The sequence below is a fragment of the Somniosus microcephalus genome, chromosome 4, assembly GCF_052327205.1.
Source record: "Somniosus microcephalus isolate GS21.2 chromosome 4, FLI_Smic_1.0, whole genome shotgun sequence".
Taxonomy (NCBI): domain Eukaryota; kingdom Metazoa; phylum Chordata; class Chondrichthyes; order Squaliformes; family Somniosidae; genus Somniosus; species Somniosus microcephalus.
The window spans coordinates 162,229,202-162,256,317 of record NC_140990.1 but is presented as its reverse complement, the minus strand read 5'-3'; the positions used below and the strand labels follow the sequence as shown (position 1 = coordinate 162,256,317).

The 27,116-nt window shown below is 48.7% G+C and overlaps 1 protein-coding gene across 2 annotated transcripts in view; it reads left to right on the top strand.

Moving 5' to 3' along the window:
* Positions 1 to 27,116, top strand: part of erbb4b (erb-b2 receptor tyrosine kinase 4b) — a 1,694,493-nt gene that overhangs the window by 1,551,748 nt on the left and 115,629 nt on the right. For both annotated transcript variants that reach the window (XM_085985415.1, XM_085985416.1), the window contains exon 25: positions 26,377 to 26,547. In XM_085985415.1, coding sequence (XP_085841541.1) covers positions 26,377 to 26,547 — 171 coding nt within the window. The remainder of the gene's footprint in view (positions 1 to 26,376; positions 26,548 to 27,116) is intronic.

Sequence of the window (27,116 nt, the reverse complement as noted above, 5' to 3'; positions counted from 1 at the left end):
ATAAAATTGGTTATCTTGCTCACTAAATTAGTGTTTTTTAAAATTCTATGCCATTCTGCATCACCTTGCCCCCCCTTCTAGTCTCTCCGCTAGATGGTCCACCTAGCGTCAATGCTGTTCTCGAGCCAGCTGGTGCACGGTGCGCTGGGTGGGGGTGGGAGGGATTGACCTGCTCTCTAGTCTTTGCTCACTGTGATAGCAGCCCTATTTCCATAAGAAAGAAAGACTTGCATTTATATAGCACCTTTCACGACCTCAGGACGCCCAAAACACATCACAGCCTACAAAGTACTTTTGAAGTGCAGTCATTGTTTATACTGTAGGAAATGTGACAGCCAATTTGCGCACAGCAAGATCCCGCAAACAGAAATGAGTTAATGACCAGATAATCTGTTTCAGTGATGTTGGTTGAAAGGTAAAAATTGGCCAGAACTCCTGACGTAAGAAAACTACTGTAAGGGGTCGTGTGTGGGTCAGCTTCACCTCTGACTTGTGAGCGGTTCGAATCGCTCCCACTCCCTTGGTTCTAGACCTGGGACTTATTTGGGGGTTGTGGTAAAAAGTGCAGCAGACAACTGAATTTTGGTGAAAGGAATAAGATCTTTATTGAGAAAGAAAATATACAACACAATAATCTTAACACTCTAAATTGGGGGAACACTTCAGAATATATGAGGGAAAATAACAATAGACAAATACTTCACCCCTCCCAATCCCACTTCACTAGCTCAGTTGGGCTCCAGAGGACCAGGGATAATGCTCACCAAAACGACTTCTTTTGACAGTTGTAGAGGTTCGCGATTTCGGGGTTCTCTAGATGTGTTGGTTGGGGCCTGCCATACCCCGGACGCGGTAGAGGACTTCACCTGTGTTGCTGGTCAGTCTTCATGTGTCCGCTGATGCGGTCGGGTGCGTATTGGATCTATTAGGTAAGTACCCAATTTCTTTTGGTCAGAAGTAGAGTTTAGAGTCTTTTCAGTAAAATCTTACCCAGGGGTAAATCAGGATAGATTGTAGAGTGGAAAAACTTGCGGATCTTCGGTTTTCTTCTGAGTTGGTATTTGTTGGTCGCGGTGGCCCAATATTACCCGGTTGCTGGTAATATTTGGTTGTTTGTTTCGTGGGGCCCTGGTCTGCCGCGAGGTCTCCGGCGGTGCATTATTTCTTCGAGAGGGAGCTTCTTCTTGGATTTTAACTTGGTGACTTGATTTGACATGAATGATGAAGCGAAACTCTTTTCTTCAACTCATCTCTGCTCCTTGAACGTTCGTCTCACTCAACTGCTTGAACTGCTCGACCCGAACTGGACCCGCACTCCTTGAACCGAACTCTGGAACCGCACTGCACCTTTGTTGAACTTGTCGTCTTCTTCAAACTGAACTGCCTGACCTCCCATTGTAAAAGCAGGCCCTCAATTATACCGTTTGAGGCCTGCTAATCTGCGTGTCAAATCAGTTCTGTCTCTTTGTTAGTTTTGGCGGGCTCATTAACATTGATGGGTTAAAAATTGTTTAATAGATTTCAGGATGGTCCCATCGATCTTAATTGGTTTAAGATTGCGCGAAGTGGTTTCGGGGTGGACCCATCGATTCTTAAGTGGTTTTACGCGATTGTTTAACCTCTTGTTTAATTGCAGTAACATTTGTCTTTTCCTGTGGGGCCCAAGGTTCTTTTGTTAGTTGGTGGCACGTTCTGCATTATGTATACTTTGGATGGCTCTGTAATTTTGGGCGGGAACTGCTCTTCCGTTGGTCTGTTGTCATTATGTAAAATGACTGAGACAGTCCAGATAGTCCCCAGATAGCTTGGCTAATGCCAATACTCAAAACTGTCCATTTACAGAGGCCAATCCCAACTCCTTTTGTTGCAGCCCCCTTTTCTTCCACAGGCTCGAACATGCTTTTAAAATAAAAACCAAAATCCTGGGGTCCTTGATTTTTAAATCTCCCTTTAGGCCCAGTATTTTTATACCATTCTGACATGGTTTATTAACAGTCCAAAAGCCCCTTCCTTAGGGTAATCTTCTTGGTTTTGGGGAATCTGTTGAATTTTGCGAATCTTACATTCCCTCCTGTGGTACTCTATTCGCTAGAGTATCATACTGGGTGAGCAAAGTTTCTGATCTCCGAGAGCCAACCTTCCCCCTTTTTATCTATCTAAAACCCCCAAAAATACACATACATTCCTCTTTTTAGTGTCGTGTCCAAAATATATACAAGGTACGAAAACCCGGTTACATTCACATCCAAGCACGGAGGGGGTCCAACGTCCCTGCATCACTTGGAGAAACATAGTACACACATAGAAAGAATAATAATCGCACATAGTCACAAAACTTTATTTTTAACAATGGTTAAGGTTTGTTTTATACTTGGTCATAGACTTTATTTTTATGTTTGTCCCATGCACTCTCATGTTGAGATCGGAGCATCCTGTCTCTCCCCTTGCACTTTGTGCACAGTAAGTAGAAAACTATACCGAGCTGGCCGACTACTAAAATGTGTGAAGCCAGTCTGATCCAAGAAGGGACCTCTATATTTTCAAAAATATCCCACTAAGGTGGAACTACAATATCCAAGATCTTGGCTCCTATCTCGACTGTCTTCTGTTCTAATGTGTAGAAATGCTTTTGTGATATGACCACTGCTTTTAATAGGGCAGTAAGATGTTTGGGTAGGGGGGGAATTTCATAGCTGAAATGTGCGACATAATTTTGCAGGTTGATGATGTTTTCCCTGACAGTGAGGTGAACAGTGGAGGGTTCAGGAATGGGGACAATCCGTTCCTGGGCCACTTGAACTTCTGCCTTGGGTTTAAAGCAGAAACTGCTGTCACTCACCGGACACCAAATGTGCTGTCCATGCTGGTAGTGGGACGCACTTGTGGTGACACAATATGTCTCACCTCCTATGAATGCTACCTGTGGGGGAACATGGCCTTGTGCCATTACCTCCATGGTACAGTTCACAGGTTGTGCACCAGCAGCTTTAAACCCGCACTGAGGTCTAGAATAGGCGTTCAAGTGCTGGGGACACAGTATTATGTATGTACCCCGGCTCCGGCACCCGGAGAGGTCTGTATCTGTCATAGCTTGCTCCCACTTTATGACATCAGGTGGGACCTCTGCGAAACGGACGTGTGCACCCCCTTGAATGAGCCCAAAGTTCTCCACCCTGTATACCGGTGCGGGTCGGGCTGTCCAACCCATGACCGGCATCCTCACTACTATCCCCATGATAGTATGGTTGGAATGTCCACAATCTACTGGGACAGAGTAGGCTTCAGAGGCTAGGCGGAGCTGACACGGGCTCAGCGAATTACTAAACTGGTGGAGGGCTGCGAGGTGCTTGTTGTTAATCCAGGAGGGGACTAAACCTTGTTTTAAATCCTCCAGGTTGCTGCGGCCGTCGCCCAGCAACCATGCCCCGTATAGCACACACACCTCATTCTGTACAGCCTGATCCGAAGCATTCCTGTCCTCCCGTATGAGTGCATTTACTGTTTTAGCGTGTCTCTCTAGCTCAGCAATTATCTCTTTTAAATGGACCGTCATAGCCTGGTCCTCATGCAGCTCTGAGCCTACCACTGTGTTCTCCTCTGTTAGGATTTTTCTTAACTGGGTCTTTAAACCATTTATCTGTGTTTGTAACTCTATATCATCCAGCCTATTTATTACTGAGGATCCTGTATTATAGGTTGTGAAAATATCATTCCAGGTTCCCCTTCTTTGTCTCCCCGCGCCCATAGTATGTTCAGGGTGTAAACTGTACAGTTTCGCTTTGACTATATTGGCAAAGTCGAATTCATAAAATTTTCTAAACATTTCCTTCAGCAGGGCCTGGTATAGCTGCTCTGTTTCCTTAGGACACCACTCAGGTAAGTGTACCTCGGTCAGGTTCAGGATCACTGAGGCCAATGCATAGTGTTACCCCCTGGTACAGCAACTTGTCGGTTGGCACTAGGACTAACCCGTTCCCTGGTCCCTTGGTGGTGGTAGGACACCTCTGTACTATGGTCCGTGATGTCGTGGGCAGGGGCTTTCGGGGGCGTGCTACGAGTTCGGTGGCGTTGACTGGGATTGGGGAGTGTGGGATCGCGCACGCATGTAGGCTAGAATCCCACCCCATCCCCTCCCAGGCATCTTGCCATTGTCTGTGGAAGATGATGGATACGCCTGTGGGGCAGACTTTCTCTGACCCCCACATACAAATGTAAACTCCTTGTTCTGACTTCCACCACTTATCCCAACACACACTCACTCCCCCTCGGGTCCCTGTGATCGTACAGTGGGTGTCGTTCCCCAATCGTTCCCAGTCGACTGTCCGGTCCCCTATGTCCCTGCTCAGCTTCCTGAGCCACCACCACCTATCCAGGGAAATCTGTCCCTTGCATGTCAAACACACACATTTCCCCTCAGTGACGCTGACCCTTGTAGCAACGACCTGTACCCTGGGGCACGGGATGGAGGCCTCCCCGTATGTGAACCCAGTCTGGCTGGAGTATTGTGTCGAGTTAGACCCCAACCACCCTGGCCACCTTCCCTCATGGAAGTAAATGGCGAGCTCCTCCACATCCCGTTCGCCACACCCTGCGGTAACGATCGGTGCTCTCTCTCCCGAGCACCCATAGATGTGGGAGTCCTCCACATCTCCTCAGTCACCGATGCTCACCCCTACCAGGGCGAGCAGGAGCAGAAACTTTCTCATGCCGATTTCCTTTCTGTCGGGACACACAAAACAAATAGCCATGTCCCGATAAGGTTCTCTGGCTTGACACAGTTATCGAGTCTCGAAAACTTAAACTTTTCATAAACTAAATTAAACAATAATAATTCCTAAAACTACCAAACTGTAAAAACACACTTAAAATTTATCCAGAAAGCTATGTACATCTGCCGCCCGTCTCCGGACGGCCAGGCTAATTCCAGTTAGGCCTCTGCCTTCTGTGGAATCTGGACAGCTTGTACGCCTGGGCGTAAGGTGGCCTGTGCCACTGGACCCGGAGAGTCCTCCTTAAAAGACCTGGGAGTTTCCCTGAATCCCAGCTAATCGGGGGAGTGTGCCCTCCTGTGCTGCAGTGTGGATGCTGGTTCCCTGTCCTGTCCTGCGGGTTCTGCGCAGCCTGATGCCGCAGGCTGGGGACCCTTGTCTCTCTCTCTGCCCAACGCTACCTCTCCTGTGAGTCCCTCACCATTGGAGGCGGCAGGCTGGGAATCCCTATTTTTAGGATGATCCCTTATCTTGGGCATTCCCTTTTGGGTTGTGGCCCTCCCGGGGCTGGACCGTTTGAACTGATACACAGGTGACCATGGTAGTTTAGGCTGTGGTATGCGAGGAGACCTCCTTAGGGCTCCGGTTACTGGGGGTGTGTCCCAAATAATAGGTGGGACGGCCCCTCCAGTGACACAAGCCACTGCCCCCACCGGTGCGGTCTGTGAGTCTGCCACAGCCACAGGCTGCTGATCTCTATTTTTAAAACAGTTCACCCTTTCTTGCCGTTCCCCTTTCTCAGGTTTAAACAGTTTGCACTGGTTAATGTGGAACCACTTTGTGCGGCGGGGCATCTTTATGGCATAGACCATGGGGATTGCCTTGTCCACAATGTTGTACGGCCCCATGTACAATGGTTCAAAACTCCCTAACCAGGCAAAGTTCCTCACCATGACGTAATCCCCTATCTCCCACTCATGGTGCCTGTTGGGTTCTAGCAGCAATCGGTTACTCCGGTGCTGTTTTCCCATGTTGCTAACAGCCTGCCAGTGAATCTGTTTAAGGTGTTCAAACAGATTCCTGACAAAGCTGTCCCGGTTCACCTCTCTGAGCTGATCTTCTGTGAGCACCGGGGCTAGCACATGGGTGGGGGTCCGCATAACCCTACCAATCATGAGCTCATGTGGGGAATACCCCGTGCTTTTTGACTGGCTGGCTCGGATCCCCATTAGGACCAACGGTAAGACTTCTACCCACTTCTTGGGTGAGTCTCCCATCTCCTTGCGCAGCCTTTCTTTGATGGTGCGGTTTAAACGCTCTACAGGACCTGGTGACTGTGGGTTGTAGGCGACGTGCCATTTCCCCTCGATGCCGAGTACCATGAGGGTCTCTTGCATGACCTGCCTGGTAAAGTGACTCCCTTGATCAGACTCCACATACTGCGGTAGTCCCCATCGTGAGAAACTTCCCTGACCAGGATCTTAGCTGTACCCAATGCGGTAGCTGTTCGGCAGGGAAAAGCTTCCACCCACTTTGAAAACACATCCACCAGGACTAGACAGTACTTGTAGCCTCCCTGGGCGGTGGGTAGGGGCCCGATGTTATCGATCTGGATCGACTGCCATGGTCCCTCTACCCTCCTGATGTGTCCCAAACATACCTTCCTTTTCTGGGGGTCAGGGTTATTGGCAGCAGACACCAGACAGCCGGCACAGAACTCGCAGACCTGTTTCCTCAGTCCAGGCCACCATCCTGCCTGTTCCACCCGCTGCCAGGTGGTCTCAGGCCCGGGATGCCCCGCTCCTGGACCCTCATGGGCCAGTTGGAGGAATTCCCTTTGGTGCTGCTGCGGCACTACCCATTGCTCCCCCCTGAACAGCATGCCTTCCTGGACGGTGATGGCTGCTGTACCGTATGGGCCCTCTACTTTCTCCCCTTTTGTGAGCGCGTTCAGGACGGCTCTGAGGATGGGATCCCGTACCTGGGCCTGCTTTAGGTCCGGGACCAAAGCTATCCTCTGTGTGCCTCCCTTGTCCCGGATTGCGGCTACCGAACCTGTTCGGTAGGGGTCCAAAAGCACTCCTTCCCTGGCTCCCTGCTTGGCCAATTCATCTGCCTTTTGGTTGCCCTCCCACATGGGTTCTGTCTTTGAATGGGCTTTAACTTTATCGATATAAACCTTCCCTTCCTCCCCTACGGCTGTCATGATTTTCTCCAGCAGAGGCTTGATTGCCAGGGGTCTCCCGTCAGCGGAGGTGTATCCACGACGGGACCAGATGGCCAGGTATTCCGTACATGAATTGCATGTGAACATGCTGTCTGAGCAAATCGTGTACAGGGTAGGGAATTTCTCGGGGTGTGTAACCACGTACACTATCGCGGACAGTTCAGCCTGCTGGGCGCTCATGGTGCTGGGGAGTTTAATTGCCAGGGCAATATCTGCCCCCGGGTCATAAACTCCACACCCTGTAAGTCGCTCGCCAGCAGATACAGTGCTCGAACCGTCTACATAGATTTTGCGGCCTGTGGGGTGTATCCCGGCCCAAAAACCTATGTTGACTTCCCATACTCCTTCAATGGAACACCGGTGGGCCGTCCTGGATAAATTATGTTGGCTGCGAGCTTCGGCTCGCAGAGACCTTTCACCCTTAGGTCCATCTGGGAGAGAAGCAGGGTCCAGCAAGCAATGCGGGCACTGCTCACTGTCCCATCTTTAATTCTCCCATCTAGGAGCATTTGGGTGGGCGTGTGATGGGTGGGGGAGAGTGATGGGTGAGGTACCTGTGAAGATCAATGGTCTTTTCACAGCCCAGTGAGTGGCGAGGAGGTGCCTCTCACAGTTGGAGTTGCCCTTCTCCACATCTATGAGTATCCTGGAGGAGTAAACCACTGGTCTCAGCTGGCCGTGCCGCTCCTGGAGCAGCACAGCACTCAGGCTGTCCCCGCTGGCTGCTACCTCCAGGAAAAACTCTTCTCCCCCATCAATGGCCCCTAGAGCCGGCGCGGTCTGCAGATCTTGTTTGAGTTTTACAAATGCTGCCTCGCAACCCTCATCCCAAACCCACTCCACTCCCTTATGTAGGAGTCGGAGCAGAGGGGCTGCTGTGGCTGCGTAATCCTCAATAAAATCTCTGCAGTACCCGGTTAGCCCTAGAAAAGATCTCACTCCTGTCACTGTATTGGGGGCTGGTAACTCTTGCACTGCTTCTCTTCTGGCTTTATCGATGGCCCTTTCCCCTGTTCGCACAGCCAGCCCTAGGAATTTTACTTCCTGTTGGCCGATCTGTACCTTCTTAGGGTTTACTTTAAAGCCTTCTTGCCTAAGCAACTCCAGCATTTAAGCCAGTAGTGGACCGTGTTCCTCTCCTTCATCGGTGAATAGGAGCAGGTCATCCACATACTGAACTAACTGTCGGGGCCGGCTGAAGCCTTTTAAACAATTTGTCATGCATTGGTGAAAAGTGCTGGGGCTATTGTAGAAACCCTGAGGTAGGCAGTTCCAGTTGTATTGTTGGCCTTTAAAAGTGAAGGCGAACTTGTACTGGTCCCATCTCTGTAGAGGGATGGACCAAAACCTGTTGGAAATATCCAGCACCGTGAAGGTGGTTGCAGAGGCTGGGATACTTCCAATGAGGTCGGCGACAGCTGCGACCGTGGGTGCACAAGCGGGGATGTTTCGATTGAGTACCCGATAGTCCACTGTGGCTCGCCAGGAGTTGTCCGGTTTTCTAACCGGCCACAGTGGAGAGTTTACGTGGGTGGCTATCTGTCTCAATACCCCCTGTTTGACCAGCGAGGTCATGGCCATTTCCATGTCTACCTCCGCCTCTTTGGGGAAATTGTATTGCTTTTGTGGTCGGGTCATGGGGTTCCTGTTTACACTAACTTCAACCCCGTTCACCCTCCCACAATCATGTTTATGAGTGGCTAATGCGCCGAGGTGTGCTCGCACAAATGCCTGGTACTCCAGTGGAGTGTTACTGACCATTAGTTCGAGGTTGTAACCCTCCTTTGGTTTTAAAGTACACAAGGTCCCCTTGCCCTGTTTCTCTGGGATAACTGCCACTTCATTTTCCTTGCCGGTGCATGCTCCCCACAGACAGTGGTTCCTAAGATCCACGAGAATCCTGTGGCCTATGATAAAATCAGCCCCCAGGATCCCTTTTCCTTCCTGCTCCCATTTCATTAAAACACAGGTCCACTTGGTGTGGAGTGCTCCTAATTGAATGGACAGCGGGATGGAGAACGAGCCAGCCTGCTCGTTACCTGTAAACCCCACTAAGCTGTACGGGACCCCGTTAGACAGAGGTGAGGCGGCGGGGTTAGCTGAATAGACAATGGTGCTTGATGCTCCCGTGTCCAACAGATAGGTCCCTTTCACTTTTTCCACCTCCATCTTAACAAGCAGTCTCTTCCATGCATCATGCTCAAGGGGATTCAGGTAGACAGGCTGCGCTGGCTCTAGTCATATGTCTGTGTTGGGTGGGGCAGATGGAGTTAAAGCACCCGTGGCTGTGGCTACCTTCCCTGGGCCAGCTAACAAAATCTGGAGCTCAGCTACTATTGAATCAAGCGTGGGAGGAGAGGTCGGTGTTTCTGTTTTTGGGGCAGGAGCTGGGGAGTTTTCCCCCACATTATCCTTCCAAGGATTTCTACAGTCCCTTCTCCAATACCCACTTTTCCCGCACCCGAAGCAGTTACGCCTCATATCAGAAGGGTTACCCCCTTCCTGTTGCCATTTTTTCTTACTAGCAGGTTTCATTTCATGAACCTTTCCTTTTGGTGGGTGTTCTTCTACCCCTCTACCGTTCCAGTAAGCCAGGGTCAGTTGTCTGACCACTGTCTCCTCGGTGACCTGGGGGCCTTTTGGGTCAAACCAGAGCTCAGCCTTGGCCCTGACCCGTGGCAAGCTGTTTGCCACCAGACTTTGGAGCCAGTGGGCCAGCCCATCCTGGTTCATGTTAGTCCGGTCGAGATCCCCATTGCAGGCACTCTTGTACACAGGCCACAGCCTGTCTGCGAAAGCCTGTGGGGTCTCCCCTGCTAACTGTGTTGTCCTCTCCACCCGGGAGAAAGGACTACCATCGTTCATACCCATGGCCTCCAGAACTTCCTCCCGGATGGCAGCGTACCCCCCTTGCCCTTTCTTGCTCTCTGCAGAGAGGGACTGGTACAATTTGCCATCCAGGGAGAACAGGAGCATTTTGGCCATCTCGGAGTCATCGCACTCGTTGATGCCTGCTGCTTGTTCCACTTCCATGAAGTGGACTGAGGGGTCTCCCTTTTGGGTGAGTTTGTTCAGGTGGCTTACCATAGTCCTAAGCTGTTGGGTACCATGGGGAATCACGAATTGGCTTTCAAGGGGTACCTGACCCCCACCACCGCCGGGTGGGCCAAACCATTGCTGCTGAGCCGGGCACATCGGCCCCGGCCCCGACCTTTCCTGCATTGGCTTGCCCCCTTCTCCCTGCTGCCAAACCGAGTTAAAACCCGGCATTAGATGGTGGTGGTGGTGTGCTCTCTTCCCTGCCTTCCTTACAGATTGCCTGTCCTTCCTGCTGCCCAACCGAGTCGTTCCCCGGCGCCACAGGCGACGTCTGAACAGTTTCTCCTTCCAGTTCCAGGCCCACCCAGGCCGCACGCGGGCTCACTAGGCATACCATGCCTTTTGCCCTGGAGAGAGCAAGGTTTAAACTGCCGATTTGCTTTTGGCAGGGGCTGTAATGTATGTACCTTTAAGGGGGAGAACTACTTTTTACAGCTCATGTATACTGTAGTACCGCAGTGACCACACCTGTATATAACGTTGAGCAGTAATCTGTACAGTTCAGTTGCAGTCTGAGCCACGTTGAGTAAACACCGTTTGTACCGTTCTCCGCAGTCTGTGTCTGATTATACACGGACATAACAGTGGCGACGAGGCAGATTCGAACCTACCTGCAACTCTGCATCACCTCCCAGGGATTCGCTCCTGGAGAACAGTGGAAGAAGGTCGAGTCCAGAAGCACGGGCGTCGACCACGGGCAACCACCCAGTCATCCAGCGGAGATTTGAGCATCGCAGGGGAGGCTGTCGAGAGCCAGGCTTGGCTTTCCAGTCACGGTGGTCCAGCGAAACGGGCTGGCAACAGGTACTGCGCAGACCCTTCCCGGACAGCGGCGGGCTAGAGCCCGACCGAGCGGCACAGAAAAAGGCCGAGCAGCGTCGATGGGGGAGAGAGAGAGGGCAGAGCGCACAGGGCGCAGCCGGTGTTCAGGACCGAGCGGCGTCAACGGGGGAGAGAGACGAGAGAGAGCAGAGCGCAGCCGGTGTTCAAGGGCCGAGCAGCGTCAACGGGGGAGAGAGGCACGCAGGAAAACGCGAGGCGCTGCCATTGCCACGAGGACCGCAGAGAGCGGCGTTGGCAGCAGCGCAGGAGCAGCACGCGAAACCCACAGGGCGTCGCCATTTGCCACGAGGACCGCCGAGAGCGGCGTTGGCAGCAGCACGGGAGACGCCATTTTAAGCCGCAGCGGGGAAGAAAGGAAAGCGCGGGAGACGCCATTTTAAGCCAGTCTAACCACACCCAAAAATGCCGAAAAGTGGCAGTATCACAGTGTTCGACAATGAAGTCGAAGATTGGACGACATATGTCAAACGTATAGAAGTATACTGCAAGGCGAATGAAGTGCCAGATCACAAGAAAGTGCTGGTATTGTTGAATTCAATGGGTGCAAAAACATATGGCTTACTACGAAACCTCATAACCCCAGAGAAGCCAGTAGAAAAGGATTTTGAAAACATAGTGTCAATCCTACAGGACCACTTAAACCCCACACCGCTGCTGATAGCAGAAAGATTTAAGTTTCACAAAAGGAACCAGCATAAAGATGAAAGTAATGCTGAGTATTTAACGGAACTGCGCAAGCTATCGAAACACTGCCAGTTTGGAACGGGACTAGCAGATACTTTAAGGGACAAGTTTGTGTGTGGGCTTCAAAGTGAAGGAACCCAGAAACGGCTTTTATCTGAAAAGGACCTTACGCTGGAAAAGGCTTTCAGCATTGCGGTATCATATGAAGCAGCAGCACGGGGCACTGCAGAGATACAACAGAGACCGCAAGAATATGGCACAAACGAAATGTCATATGGAACAGAGAAGTGCTATCGCTGCGGCAGAACAACACACGACCAGAATGATTGCTGGTTCAAAGACAAAATGTGCAGACAGTGTGGAAAAGTAGGACACATAGCACGAGTCTGCAGGTCGGGAAAGAAAACCAGCAATAAGAAACCGACCAAAGGAAAGTACAAGAAGGTACATAAGATAACGGGGAATAGTTCAGACGAACAAAAGAGTGATAACGACTCCGAAAGCAGGGAACTGAGTTGTCTGAAACTACATAATGTGATCACAACAGAGGATCACCGAACCATTTGGGTCACTCTCAAGATAGCAGGAGTCCAGGTAAAGATGGAATTGGACACAGGATCAGCCCTAACAGTCATAAACCGACGGGACTACGAGCGGCTATTCTTACACATACCCTTGAGAGACACAAAAATTATTTTGAAGACGTACACGGGGCAAAAAGTCTACCCCAAAGGAAAAATAAGGGTGACCATTATATATAACGGTAAGGAAACACCAAAACTAGACCTGTATGTATTGCAGGATGGAGGACCACCATTACTGGGACGTGAATGGATCCGGAAAATACAACTGGATTGGCATTCCATACAGGCACTGACTGTGGCTGACAAAAAGGATGACGACGTCACACCTGGGCGACTGTCAAAGATCCTAACTGACGCGAAAGAAGTGTCCCAGCAAGGACTCGGAACACTAAAAGGCATGACAGCGACGATTAAAATTGAAGAAAACACCAGTCCAAAAATTTTTAAAGCCAGACCGGTACCTTATGCGATCCGCCCAGCCGTCGAAGCAGAGCTGGAGAGTCTGGAACGTTCAGGTGTACTGTCCAAGGTAGACTGGAGCGACTGGGCTACACCCATCGTCCCTGTGATGAAAAAGTCGTTGAGCAGCACGCCTGGGGAACCAAGGAAGGTTCGCAACTGTGGGGACTTTAAGGTAACAGTGAACCCGGTCCTTCACACCGTACAATATCCACTTCCGCGGATTGAAGATATTTTCGTCTCACTATCTGGAGGGAAACGCTTCACAAAGATTGATCTGGCCCAGGCGTATCTGCAAATGGAGGTAGAAGAAGCATCAAAAAAATACCTCACAATCAACACCCATAAAGGTCTCTACCAATACAACCGACTGGTATTCGGGGTAGCATCAGCTCCGGCTATTTGGCAGAGGGCAATGGAACAAGTCCTGCAAGGGATCCCAGGGACCCAGTGTTATTTGGACGACATCCTGGTCACGGGCGAAAATGACAGTGATCACCTTGCCAACCTGGAGCAGGTGCTCACTAGATTGCAGGAATATGGGCTCCGAGCTAACCGCCCCAAATGCGAGTTTTTTAGAAAACAGATCTCGTATTGTGGCCACGTTATCGATAAAGAGGGGTTACATAAGTCCCCAGAGAAAATTGAGGCTGTAGTCAAGGCTCCAGCACCAGAAAATGTGTCACAACTGCGGTCGTTCCTCGGGCTGGTAAACTACTACCATAAGTTCTTGCCGAATTTGTCTACAATAATACACCCACTGAACACCCTACTGCAAACTGGGGTGCCATGGAAGTGGAGTGACGAATGTAGACGAGCTTTCCAGAAGAGCAAAACACTAATCACATCGAAAGAGGTATTGGCCCATTACAACCCAGCATTACCAATTCGGTTGGCATGTGATGCGTCACCCTACGGCATTGGAGCGGTGCTATCGCACAAATTCTCGGACGGCTCAGAGAGGCCAATAGCCTTTGCGTCACGATCACTAACCTCAGCCGAGCGTAACTACGCCCAGATTGACAGGGAGGCCCTCAGCCTAGTGTGGGGAGTGAAAAAGTTCAATCACTACCTGCACGGACAGAAATTCACCTTGCTGACTGATCACCAGCCTCTTGTCTCCCATTTTTAATCCAAAGAAGGGCGTTCCGGTGATGACTGCGCAACGACTACAAAGATGGTCACTTTTTCTAGGGGCGCACCACTATGAGATTGAACATAAGGGCACGAAACAGCATGGAAATGCTGATGGGCTATCACGCCTGCCACTGCCTACTGCGGAGGAAGCACCAGCAGTGGATCCTGTCGAAATATTCCATTCGACTATAGTTGAATACCTACCGGTAACTAACGCTTGTATCGAAAAGGAAACCCGAAATGACCCGACACTGTCTCGGGTATATGATTTGACGGTGAAGGGATGGCCAGCACATGGCGACTCACTGTTGCCAGCATTCTCGACAAGGAGAGAACAGCTGTCAGTGTGCCGGGGGACCTTGATGTGTGGATCCCAAGTGGTAATTCCACCCAAGTTAAGGGATAGAGTGCTCAATGAGCTTCATGAGGGTCATCTGGGAGGGGTAAAAATGAAAAGCCTAGCCAGGGCTTATGTGTGGTGGCCGGGAATCAATAAACAAATCGAGGACCTGACCAAGAGCTGCTCAGGATGCCAGAAAGTCCAAAATGCACCACCACAGGCCCCTCTACACCCATGGGAGTGGCCCTCATCTCCATGGCAACGGGTGCATATTGATTTTGCTGGTCCATTCATGGACTCAATGTTTTTAATAGCCGTGGATGCGCACTCGAAATGGCCTGAGGTCATCAAAATATCCTCCACCACCACAGAGAAAACTATTGCAGTCCTACGGACCATTTTTGCCAGGAATGGCTTGCCAGAACAGATTTGCTCCGACAACGGACCACAGTTTGTGTCCGAAGAGTTCCGGAGGTTCTTGAAAAAGAATGGGGTAAGGCATTACACATCCGCCCCGTATCATCCAGCCACAAATGGATTGGCTGAGAGGTTCGTACAAACCTTTAAGAAGGCAATAAAGGCTATGTACAATGACAACATTCCGCTGCAGCACAAGGTGGACAATTTCCTGTTCGCCTACCGGAATGCGACAGATGCAGTCACCAACCAGGCCCCAGCCATGATGTTCTTTAACCGAAGGTTAAGATCTCGCCTGGATTTGCTCAGACCAAACGTACGAAGAGATGTTGAGAGTAAGCAATTCCAGCACATCCATGAGAAGCCAACAAGGAGCTTCAATATAGGGCAACCAGTCTTGGCCCATGACTACCGAACAGAAAAATGGCAGCCAGGAACGATATGCACATGGCAGGGCCCACTAATGTACACAGTGGACGTTGGGGAGAGCATCGTGAGACGCCATGCTGACCAGATCCTAGAGTCACAGGAACAAGTCAACCCCATGCCTTGCCCATACGTACCTGGTGATGAACCCGACGTACAGGTAGCATCTACCCCAGAAGCAGTAGCATCGGAAGCTGATGAACCAACCGACGACAGGGGGCCAGAATCGCCTCCGCACCAAGAGCAAGACACTCGGGAAAGGCGCTATCCAGAAAGGATCAGGAAGCCTCCCCAAAGACTGAATTTATAAATAGACTATTTTCAGCTAATGTTGCATGTTAAAAGTGTTAATTGTAATTAGTTTGATATTTAATTGTTAAATGAGTGTTATGGTACTGTTAATCTAAAAGGGGAGGAATTGTAATGTATGTACCTTTAAGGGGGAGAACTACTTTTTACAGCTCATGTATACTGTAGTACCAGCAGTGACCACACCCGTATATAACGTTGAGTAGTAATCTGTGCAGTTCAGTTGCAGTCTGAGCCACGTTGAGTAAACACCGTTTGTACCGTTCTCCGCAGTCTGTGTCTGATTATACACGGACATAACAGGGGCCGTGATCTCCCGCTTCAAAACCCCTAGTGCTTGCTACCTTATAAGCTGCCTGCACATCTCTTAACCTCCCTTCCTGTTCTTTTATTTACCTGGTAAGGCGGGCGTTCTCTTCTCATAACACTAACTCGTTACCCTTTGCCTCGGTGACTTGACGCCGAAAATAATCATGTCTGTTCCTGTGTTTTTCCGCTATCTGTAATTTCTCCTGACTTTGGGCCTTTAGTTCCTGCAATAGTCCTTCCCCTGCTAGAGCCCTTGCTGAGCTCTGCTGTTAGTGTCTTAATTCTCCGATCTAAAAGCTGGATCTGTCGCAGGGAGCAGACCAACCAGATGGCTTTCTCCACAGAATTTTTTGTGGTCTTTGCTCTCAGTCCACTTGGCTGCAGCGTCCATGGGACGCTCAGCGCGCAACAGACTGGTCACCCATTTCTTGGTGATATTCTCCTTCTTCTCAAACACATAAAAGGAAATCCTCTCTTCCACCTTATTTCTGTCTGCAAAAACGGTGTCTACTGCATCACATCCCTTTTGCCAAGGTCCTGCCACGGTCGCCATTTCTGTAAGGAGTGGTGTGTGGGTCAGCTTCACCTCTGACTTGTGAGCGGTTCGAATCGTTCCCACTCCCTTGGTTCTAGACCTGGGACTTATTTGGAGGTTGTGATAAAATGTGCAGCAGACAACTGAATTTTGGTGAAAGGAAAAAGATCTTTATTGAGAAAGAAAATATACAACACCATAATCTTAACACTCTAAATTGGGGGAACACTTTGGAATATACGAGGGAAAATAACAATAGACAAATACTCACCCCTCCCAATCCCACTTTACTAGCTAAGTTGTGCTCCAGAGGACCAGGGATAATGCTCACCAAAACGACTTCTTTTGACAGTTGTAGAGGTTCGCGATTTCGGGGTTCTCTAGATGTGTCGGTTGGGGCCTGCCATACCCCGGACGCGGTAGAGGACTTCACCTGCGTTGCTGGTCAGTCTTCACGTGTCCGCTGATGCAGTCGGGTGCGTATTGGATCTATTAGGTAAGTACCCAATTTCTTTTGGTCAGAAGTAGGGTTTAGACTCTTTCCAGTAAAATCTTACCCAGGGGTAAGTCAGGATAGATTGTAGAGTGGAAAAACTTGCGGATCTTCGGTTTTCTTCTGAGTTGGGTGTTGTTGGTCGTGGTGGCCCAATATTACCCGGTTGCTGGTAATATTTGGTTGTTTGTTTCATGGGGTCCTGGTCTGCCGCGAGGTCTCCGGCAGTGCGTTATTTCTTCAAGAGGGTGCTTCTTCTTGGATTTGAACTTGGTGACTTGATTTGACATGAATGATGAAGTGAAACTCTTTTCTTCAACTCATCTCCGCTCCTTGAACGTTCGTCTCACTCAACTGCTTGAACCGCTCGCCCCGAACTGGACCCGCACTCCTTGAACCGAACTCTGGAACCACACTGCACCTTTGTTGAACCTGTCTTCTTCTTCGAACTGAACTGCACTGCTGCCCATTGTAAAAGCAGGCCCTCAATTATACCGTTTGAGGCCTGCTAATCTGCGTGCCAAATCAGTTCTGTCTCTTTGTTAGTTTTGACGGGCTCGTTAACATTGATGGGTTAAAAATTGTTTAATAGGTTTCAGGATGGTCCCATCGATCTTAATTGGTTTAAGATTGCGCGAAGTGGTTTCGGGGTGGACCCATCGATTCTTAAGTGATTTTAAGCGATTGTTTAATCTCTTGTTTAATTGCAGTAACATTTGTCTTTTCCTGTGGGGCCCAAGGTTCTTTTGTTAGTTGCTGGCATGTTCTGCATTATGTATACTTTGGATGGCTCCGTAATTTTGGGCGGGAACTGCACTTCCGTTGGTCAATTGTCATTATGTAAAATGACTGAGACAGTCCAGATAGTCCCCAGACAGCTTGGCTAATGCCAATACTCAAAACTGTCCATTTACAGAGGCCAATCCCAATTCCTTTTGTTGCAGCCCCCTTTTCTTCCACAGGCTCGAACATGCTTTTAAAATAAAAACCAAAATCCTGGGGTCCTTGATTTTTAAATCTCCCTTTAGGCCCAGTATTCTTATACAATTCTGACATGGTTTATTAACATGAAAAAAAACCTTTCTTAGGGTAATCTTCTTGGTTTTGGGGAATCTGTTGAATTTTGCAAATCTTACACTACTAGGCACTTGGGTCTAAGCGTTAAACAAAGCTTTATTCAACAGTTTTACAACATGGAGGTCTAGTTGTGTCCTTCACTAGTTCCTGTTAAGAATGCGATGCGCAAGCTGGGCCCGTGCCTGAGTATTTATACTCTCCCTGGACAGCGCCACCCGCAGGCCGCTCAGTATTGTTTCATAAGTCTTTCTTTCATGAATGACTGATTCATGTCGACTCCCATGCTCTTCTTCGAAATAGTGCCGTGGAATCTTTTACCTCCATTGTGAGGAGGCAGATGGGGCCTCGGTTTAATGTCTCATCCAAATTACAACAACTCCGACAGTGCAGTGCCCCCTGAACTCAGCCTGGATTTTGTGCTCCACTCCCTGAGTAGCACACAAAAGAAGTCCGGCTCAGCAAGTGAGCAGCTATGCTCATCAGGGATTGCCCTCAAAGGAACTTTAGCCCCTTGGAGGTTGGTTGAAGTTGAAAAGATTTTTCATCCAGCTTCCTGAGAAACCAGGCTTTTCCGGTCCAACTTCTATCTGAACTTGTGCCATCTGTTGTATCCGTGTGTTAATGGAGACACGGAATGCAGGAGTTGGTTTCACAGGTGTTTACTGAACAAAGTCTGGAGGTGAACTAACAGATACAAGACACTATACAGGCTTATATAGCCTGAGTGGCCATTACCGGCATTACAGTACACAGGGGGCTCTTAAAGGCACATACACCACAATTCCTCCCCTTTTAGACAACCAGTACAGAACATTTTAAGTAATCATTAATTAACATGTTACAAGAACAATAATCTACACATTTGCTGCAGTTAATCAATTATAAGTCAGTCTCTCTGGAGGCTTCCTGACTCGGTCCGGATAACGCCTCGGTGGTGTAGTAGTTTCTGATGGTGTAGTAGGTTCTTTTGGCAAGGTCGATTCGGCTTGAATGCCAGTGTCGGGTTCATCTGGTTCCAGTATCACCGGATCGGAGGTAGATACTATGGGTATCTCTGCTTCATCATTAGGCGTATAGAGTTGTGGTGTAGGTTGTCCCTTTTCGGATGACTCTATGATCTGGTCAGCATGGCGCCTTATTATGCTTTCTCCAATGTCCACAGTATACATCAGCGGTCCTAGTCGTGTGCAAATAGTTCCAGGCTGCCATTTCTCGGTACGGTAGTCCCAGGCCAAAACTTGTTGACCTATCTGGAAGGTTCTAGTTGGCCTTTCATTCATGCCTTGAAATTGCCGGTTCTCCACATCCCTTCTGATGTTTGGCTTGATCAAATCCAGCCGGCATCTTAGGCTTCTATTGAAGAACATCATGGCGGGAGTTTGGTTTGTAACCACATGTGTTGCATTCCTGTATGCAAACAAGAAGTTATCTACCTTATGCTGTAGATTTATGTCTTCCTTACCCATGGCCTTTATGGCCTTCTTGAAGGTCTGGACAAACGTTTCAGCCAATCCATTGGTGGCGGGATGGTATGGGGCGGACGTGTAGTGCTTAACCCCATTGTTTTTTAAGAACTTCCTGAATTCTTCAGACACAAATTGCGGTCCATTATCAGAGCAGATCTGTTCAGGCAGCCCATTCCTGGCAAATATGGTCCTTAATACTGTGATGGTTTTTTCCGTCGTGGTGGAGGACGTCTTTATTACCTCGGGCCACTTGGAGTGTGCATCAACCGCGATTAAGAACATTGAGTCCATAAATGGACTAGGAAAGTCGATGTGTACCCTTTGCCATGGAGATGAGGGCCACTCCCATGGATGTAGAGGGGCTTGTGGTGGGGCGTTTTGGACCTTCTGGCATCCTAGGCAGCTCTTGGTCATTCCTTCGATGTCTCCATCGATACCTGGCCACCACACAAACGCCCTGGCTTGGTTCTTCATTTTCACTCCACCCAGATGCCCCTCGTGAAGCTCTTTTAGCACTTTATCCTGGAGTTTGGGTGGAATCACCACTCTGGATCCACACATCAAGGTTCCTCGGCACACTGACAGCTGTTCTCTTCTTTGCGAGAATGCTGGCAACAGTGGTTCGCCATGTGCTGGCCATCCCTTCACCGTTAAATCGTAGACTCGTGAGAGAGTCGGGTCATTTCTCGTTTCCTTTTCAATGGCAGAATTTGTTACTGGTAGACATTCCACTATGGCTGAGTGGAACATCTCCACTGGGTCCACTGTAGGTGCCTCTTCTACCGTTGGCAACGGTAGGCGCGATAAACCATCAGCATTCCCATGCTGTTTTGATCCTTTGTATTCTATGTCATATTGGTGTGCCCCTAGGAAAAGGGACCACCTCTGTCGCCTTTGCGCTGTCATAATGGGAACACCCTTTTTAGGGTTAAATATGGAGACGAGGGGTTGATGGTCAGTCAACAAGGTAAATTTTTGTCCGTGTAGGTAATGGTTGAATTTCTTAACTCCCCAGACCAGGCTGAGTGCTTCCCTGTCGATCTGGGCATAGTTACGCTCAGCTGAGTTCAATGAGCGTGATGCAAAAGCTATCGGCCGTTCCGAGCCATCAGGGAATCTATGCGATAATACCACTCCTACGCCGTAAGGGGATGCATCGCACGCCAGTCTGATTGGCAGTGATGGGTTGTAATGAGCCAAAACTTCCTTGGACGTGATCAAGCCTTTGCATTTATGGAAGGCACGTTTACAGTCTTTGCTCCATTTCCAAATTACTCCCGTTTGTAGTAGTTCGTTAAGAGGGTGCAGAACAGTTGACAAGTTCGGTAAAAATTTATGATAGTAATTTATCAATCCCAGGAACGACCTTAATTGTGAGACATTTTCAGGTGCTGGGGCTTTCATGACCGCTTCAATTTTTTCAGGTGACTTATGCAACCCTTCCTCGTTAATTATGTGGCCACAATATGATATTTGTTTTTGGAAAAATTCGCACTTGGGGCGATTTGCTCGTAGGCCCCGTTCTCTCAGCCTAGTGAGCACCTGCTCCAAATTGGCAAGGTGCTCGTTGTCATTTTCTCCTGTTACAAGGATGTCGTCTAGGTAGCATTGAGTCCCCGGAATCCCTTGGAGGACTTGCTCCATAGCTCTTTGCCAGATAGCTGGAGCTGATGCTACTCCGAAAACCAGTCGATTGTACTGGTACAGGCCTTTGTGTCTGTTAATCGTGAGATACTTTTTAGAGGCCTCTTCAACCTCCATCTGTAGATATGCTTGTGCCAAGTCAATTTTGGTGAAACGTTTCCCTCCGGATAGTGAAGCGAAAATATCTTCTATCCTCAGAAGAGGATACTGTACCATGTGAAGGACCGGGTTTACAGTCACCTTGAAGTCCCCACAGATGTGAATTTTTCTCTGTTCTTCAGATTTATCATTATTCAACGTTTTCTTCATGACCGGGACGATGGGTGTTGCCCACTCGCTCCAATCTATCTTGGATAATACGCCTGCCTTTTCCAAATTCTCCAGCTCTGCCTCGACTGCTGGACGAATTGCGTATTGCACCGGCCTTGCCTTAAAAAACTTGGGAATTGCCGCATCTTCCACTTTTATGGAGGCGGTGACGCCTTTCAAGGTTCCTAGTTCCTGTTGAAACACTTCCTTGGCATTGGCCAAGATGTCTTTTAATCGTTCAGGTATGACATCATCATCATTTCTTTTCTTACTGGTCACCGTCAGTGCCTGAATGGAGTGCCAGTCTAAACGTATCTTCCTGATCCATTCACGTCCCAACAGCGGTGGACCACCATCTTGCAGAACGTATAAATACAAGTTCTGTATTTCCTTGCCGTTGTATACAACAGGCACCCTTATTTTCCCTTTGGGGTATACTTTCTGCCCCGTATATGTTTTCAAGATAATGGATGTGTCTTTTAAAGGTATATGCGGAAATAGCCGCTCGTAATCCCGTCGACTTATGACGGTCAGAGCTGATCCTGTATCTAGCTCCATTTTAACTGGGGACCCCGCTATCGTGAGGGTAACCCAAATGGTCTGGTAATCTTCTTTGGCAATTACATTATGTAATTTGAGACAGCTTAGTCTCTTGTTTCCGGAGTCGCTATCGCTCTTCTGGTCTTCGGAGCTACTGTCCGTCATCATTTGTACCTTTCTGTACTTTTCCTTATTGATTTTTTTCCTGTCCGTGGATTTTTTGTTTCTAGATCGGCATACACATGCAATGTGTCCAATCTTTCCGCATTGCCTGCATGCTTTGTCCTTGAACCAGCAGTCCCTCTGGTCATGGGTGGATCTGCCGCAGCGATAACATCTCTCGAAACCCTGTGTCATTTCATGGGTGCCAAAGTCCTGTGGCTTTTGCTGTATCTCTGCAGCTCCTCTTGCGGCTGCTTCGTATGATACAGCCACACTGAAAGCCTTGTCCAGTGTCAAATCTTTCTCAGAAAGTAGCCTTTTCTGTGTTCCTTCACTTAGGAGACCGCAGACGAATTTGTCTCGAAGAGAATCTGCCAGTCCTGCTCCGAATTGGCAGTGCTTCGACAGCTTCCTTAATTCGGTGAGGTAATCAGCGTTACTTTCATTCTTGTGCTGATTCCTCCTGAAGAATTTGAATCGTTCCGCTATCAGCAGCGGTGTTGGGTTTAAGTGCTCCTGTCGGGTATCAACAATCTCCTTAAAATTCTTGTCCCTCGGTTTGGTTGGAGTGATTAAGTTTCGTAACAGCCCGTATGTCCTTGCGCCCATTAGATTTAGAAGTACTGATGCCTTTTTATCATCCTCTATTTCATTTGCTGTGCAATATACCTCCACTCTTTCCACATATGTGGTCCAATCCTCTATATCGCTATCGAAAGCAGTAATATTGCCAGTCTTAGGCATCCTGAAAAAAAAATGGCGCCTCCCCGCTTTCCTTTCTTCCCTGCAGAAAAAAAATGGCGCCTCCCGCGCTTTCCCACCGCTGCCGCTGCTGACAATGCTGTTCTCCACGGTTTTTATTTACACAGGTATTTTTTTTAATAGGTGGAGACTCGTTCCCGCCAGACTCTCTGGGACTTTTCCCTCCCTCTGCTTGGTCCGAACGCCGACCTGCTTTGCAGCGCCGGCCGTCTCCCGAGTGCTCCACCCTCTGCCTATGTTTGCCTCCGCCTTCGCTGCTCGGCCCCGCTGCAGAGCCAGCCGATGGAGCCCCAGCCCGCCGCCCAGGAAGGATTATTGCAGTACCTGCCACCAGCTCGGCTAGCTGGTGAAACCACAGTTTTTTTTTTTCTTTCTTGTTTTTCTTCGACTTTCGTCTGAGGAATCGGTCTCCTTGAGGTGCTGCCGAATTGCAGGTAAGTCCGTTTCCAATTCGTCGCCACTGTTGTATCCGTGTGTTAATGGAGACACGGAATGCAGGAGTTGGTTTCACAGGTGTTTACTGAACAAAGTCTGGAGGTGAACTAACAGATACAAGACACTATACAGACTTATATAGCCCGAGTGGCATTACAGTACACAGGGGGCTCTTAAAGGCACATACACCACACCATCCTTATCAAAAAATGGACTCCGAGCGCTGGGAAGGTGCCCACCGTGTGGCAGCTGAACACCATTGACAAGGCCGCTGGTTTATGGTGCCTGAGTAAGTCAAACCCCTGGATTTTTACCAGTGTTTTGGGGGCCAGATTCTAGAATTCTATCTATTTTCTAAATTTGAAAAAATACAAATTAGTGACCGTAACTATTGACAATTAGGGAAATAAAACTCTCCTACAACAAGTGATTGTTTTTTAAAACAATAAGTTCCCTTCCAATACTTATTCTTCCCCTTACCTCTAACAGACACAGGCTCATGCTGAGGTGTGGTGCCCACAGGCACCAGGAGTCCGCCAGTATCTTACCCAGGTGCCCATTATTCTCCTGTGAGTCTGAATTATGAGTATCAGCGGGCTATTCCACTTTGGGTGCATCACAACCAAGCCTCATAATTTCTCCGTCTGACATCCACGCATGTGCTTCCCAGTAGGGGGGTCCCTGGATTGCACTCCCAATCCTACGGGTGCTGAGGCCAATTGTAGTAACCCTGGCACCACACTGATCAAACCCGAGTCCGTACGTCACAGTTCCACCCAACACACTTACAAACTGAGCCATCGTACTGATTAAAGTGCCGGATGATGCTTCCGACCAGCAGGAACTGTCACAGGACAATGCACGAGGTTGGGATATATGTGTGCATTTAAAAATTTGATGCTACCACCAATCATGTTGTGATTGCAATAACACAGGAGGTGTTTGTAATAGGCAAATAGCAAAAGCACCAATCAGGAACCTTCTCTCCCCAACCAATGAAAGATGAGGGGTGCAGCTTCCGCTTTGGGCACAATCGGCAAAACGGGCAGAGATTGCGGCCAAAATTGCGCCAGTTTTGAGAGTGTTTATTTTTCTCAAGTTTTCATGTACCAGCGCAATCGGGTAGTGTTTTAAAACATAATTTAAAAAAAAATTTAGCTTTAAAAAATATTCCTTGATATATTTAAGAGTGGTAACTTGGTGCAGTTTGATTAATACAGCTGAAAATGGGTTTATCACAAAAAATAAGCATTTTAATCACTTTGTCAATCCACCACCTGTGAGTAACCTGATTTTTAAATGACTGAAAATTACTTAAAAAAAATATACAGAGCCATTTGCTAGTTAGATTGGGGTACAGCAGTTGGTTTCTTAGTAAATTAGGAAAAAATTATATTCATTGATCAGAAACTGAACTGGACCAGCCAGATAAATACTGTAGCAACAAGAGCAGGCCAGAGGCTGGGAATTCTGTGGCGAGTGTCTCACCTCCTGACTCCCCAAAGCCTTTCCACCATCTACAAGGCACAAGTCAGGAGTGTGATGGAATACTCTCCACTTGCCTGGATGAGTGCAGCTCCAACAACACTCAAGAAGCTCGACACCATTCAGGATAAAGCAGCCCGCTTGATTGGCACTCCATCCACCACCTTCAACATTCACTCCCTCCACCACCGGCGCACTGTGGCTGCAGTGTGTACCATCTACAAGATGCACTGCAGCAACTCGCCAAAGCTCCTTCAACAGCACCTTCCAAACCCGCGACCTCTACCACTTAGAAGGACAAGGGCAGCAGACGCATGGGAACATCACCACCTACAAGTTCCCCTCCAAGCCACACACCATCCTGACTTGGACCTGTATCGCCGTTCCTTCACTGTCGTTGGGCCAAAATCCTGGAACTCCCTTCCTAACAGCATTGTGGGTGTACCTACACCATATGGACTGCAGCGGTTCAAGAAGGTGGCTCACCACCATCTTCTCAAGGGCAATTAGGGATGGGCACTAAATGCAGGCCTAGCCAGCCAGCGACGCCTACATCCCATCAATGAATTAAAAAAAAGTATAAAATTAGTCTACTTGCGCCCTAAAGCTTAATTTTTGGAGCCTCTTCGAAGACCCACAAATGAACACAATCAGCGGAAACTCCCAATGGTGATTAATTTATCTTGGGAGGCATGGCCAGTTTTGTGGGCAGAGCCAGCTACTAGCATGATGTTTTTTAAACTAGCGCAAAAGATCGTGGAGACTCGAGTTGCTCTGAATGTAATTCGCGCTTAAAATTCTGCAACCTTTTACACATATTACGGCGATTTCAGGCGAACTGTGCCGAAAAACCAGCGCAATTGAGTGGAAACTGCAGGCCAAGATTTCCAATGACTGTCACACTTGCCCATGAACAGATTTCTTAGTTGAGTTGTCAGCACCTTTGGGTGAGAAGGGTGTGGTTCCGAGCCCCAGTCCAGCACCTTATTCTTGGCGAAGATGTTAATCCAAAGTCTTATCTGCCTGTTCAGGTGGATATTAAAGGGGCCATGGTGCGACTCAAACAAGAACAAGGAGTTTTCCTGGTGCATTGACCAGCATTGGCCCCTCAACCACTACCACCAACAGATTAACTATCTCATGGCTGCTTGTGAGCTCTTCCTGTGCGCAAGTAGCTGCTGCACTTACCAACATAATAACACTGACGATACCTCAAAATAATGCATTGTATGTGAAACGTTTTGAGAAGTGATAAGATGCTTTAAGTAAATGCCAGTTCTTTCTATCCACAAAATGACCCTTAGTAATCTAATCGCACCCTCTAAACTCCAACTTAAAATGCCAATGTGTCCCTAAACCAGTGCTGATCCAACATGAAGTAATCTAAAGGCATATAAAAATGGCTGATTGTATGTGTATCTATTGTATCACAGACAACTGATGGTCTTCAGAAAAGAGACTACTCCTGGTCAGGCTAAATGGATTAATTGATGAACTTTGTGCCTAGTAGCAGATTATTGCTAATAACCCATAGGTTCTTGATGTGCGTCCTGTGTAATCTTGGATCCTTTGTGCGTTTGAAATTCCATTATTCATATTTAGAATTCAGAATGAACAGTATATTCTGCATAGTGTTCTTTACTCTGTCCAAGTGCCCTGGGGTCAGTATCAGTGCGGGAGTCTGATTCTTACTTGGATTTCTAGACTGCAGCACTTTACTGAGTTAGGTGGCCAACCAACCAATGAGATCTGTCTACTCTTTCTAATGCAGCCATGGACTAAAGCTCTGGCGTCAGGAGAGGCCACCCAGAACCCCCATTCTGGTTGAACTTTTAAAGCAGGAAGCTCGTCTGTGCTCATAACAGGGTGTGAGGCCAAGACAAGTGTGACTTTATACAGTAAAAGGGCACTCCTCATTGTTACAGGGAGATGACCGTATGAAGTTGCCCAGCCCGAATGACAGCAAGTTCTTCCAGAGCCTGCTGGACGAAGAGGAGCTGGAAGATATGATGGATGCTGAGGAGTACCTGGTCCCACAGGCCTTCAACATCCCACCCCCGATCTACAGCTCGAGACAGAGGATCGATTCCAATCGGGTGAGTAGAACTAATCGCAACCTCCGGTTTACAAAGTCAAGGAACACTTGTGGGACAATCACAAGTGGGAACAAATCAAAGTCAGACTGGCATTAATAATAGGCTTTAAGTTATCGTCCTTAAAAGCACTCATAATGCATTACTAGATCAGAGACCCGTGGTGTCCGAGCCACACTTTCCACCTCCATTATGTGCCTCTGGTTCTTGTTTTAGGGCCAGTAGAAGGGGGCACTTGTTTTCCACACCTCTGGGGAGGAGGCGCTGTGCTCCTGTCAGAGTGACGGGTTCTCCTTGCCAGTGGGGGGTACTGTGCTCCTGTCGGAGTAACAGGTTCCCCTTGCCAGTGGGGGGCGCTGTGCTCCTGTCGGAGTAACGGGTTCTCCCTGCCAGTGGGAGGTGCTGTGCTTCTGTCAGAGTAACGGGTTCCCCTTGCCAGTGGGAGGCGCTGTGCTTCTGTCGGAGTAACAGGTTCTCCTTGCCAGTGGGGGGTGCTGTGCTCCTGTCGGAGTAACGGGTTCCCCTTGCCAGTGGGAGGTGCTGTGCTCCTGTCGGAGTAACGGGTTCCCCTT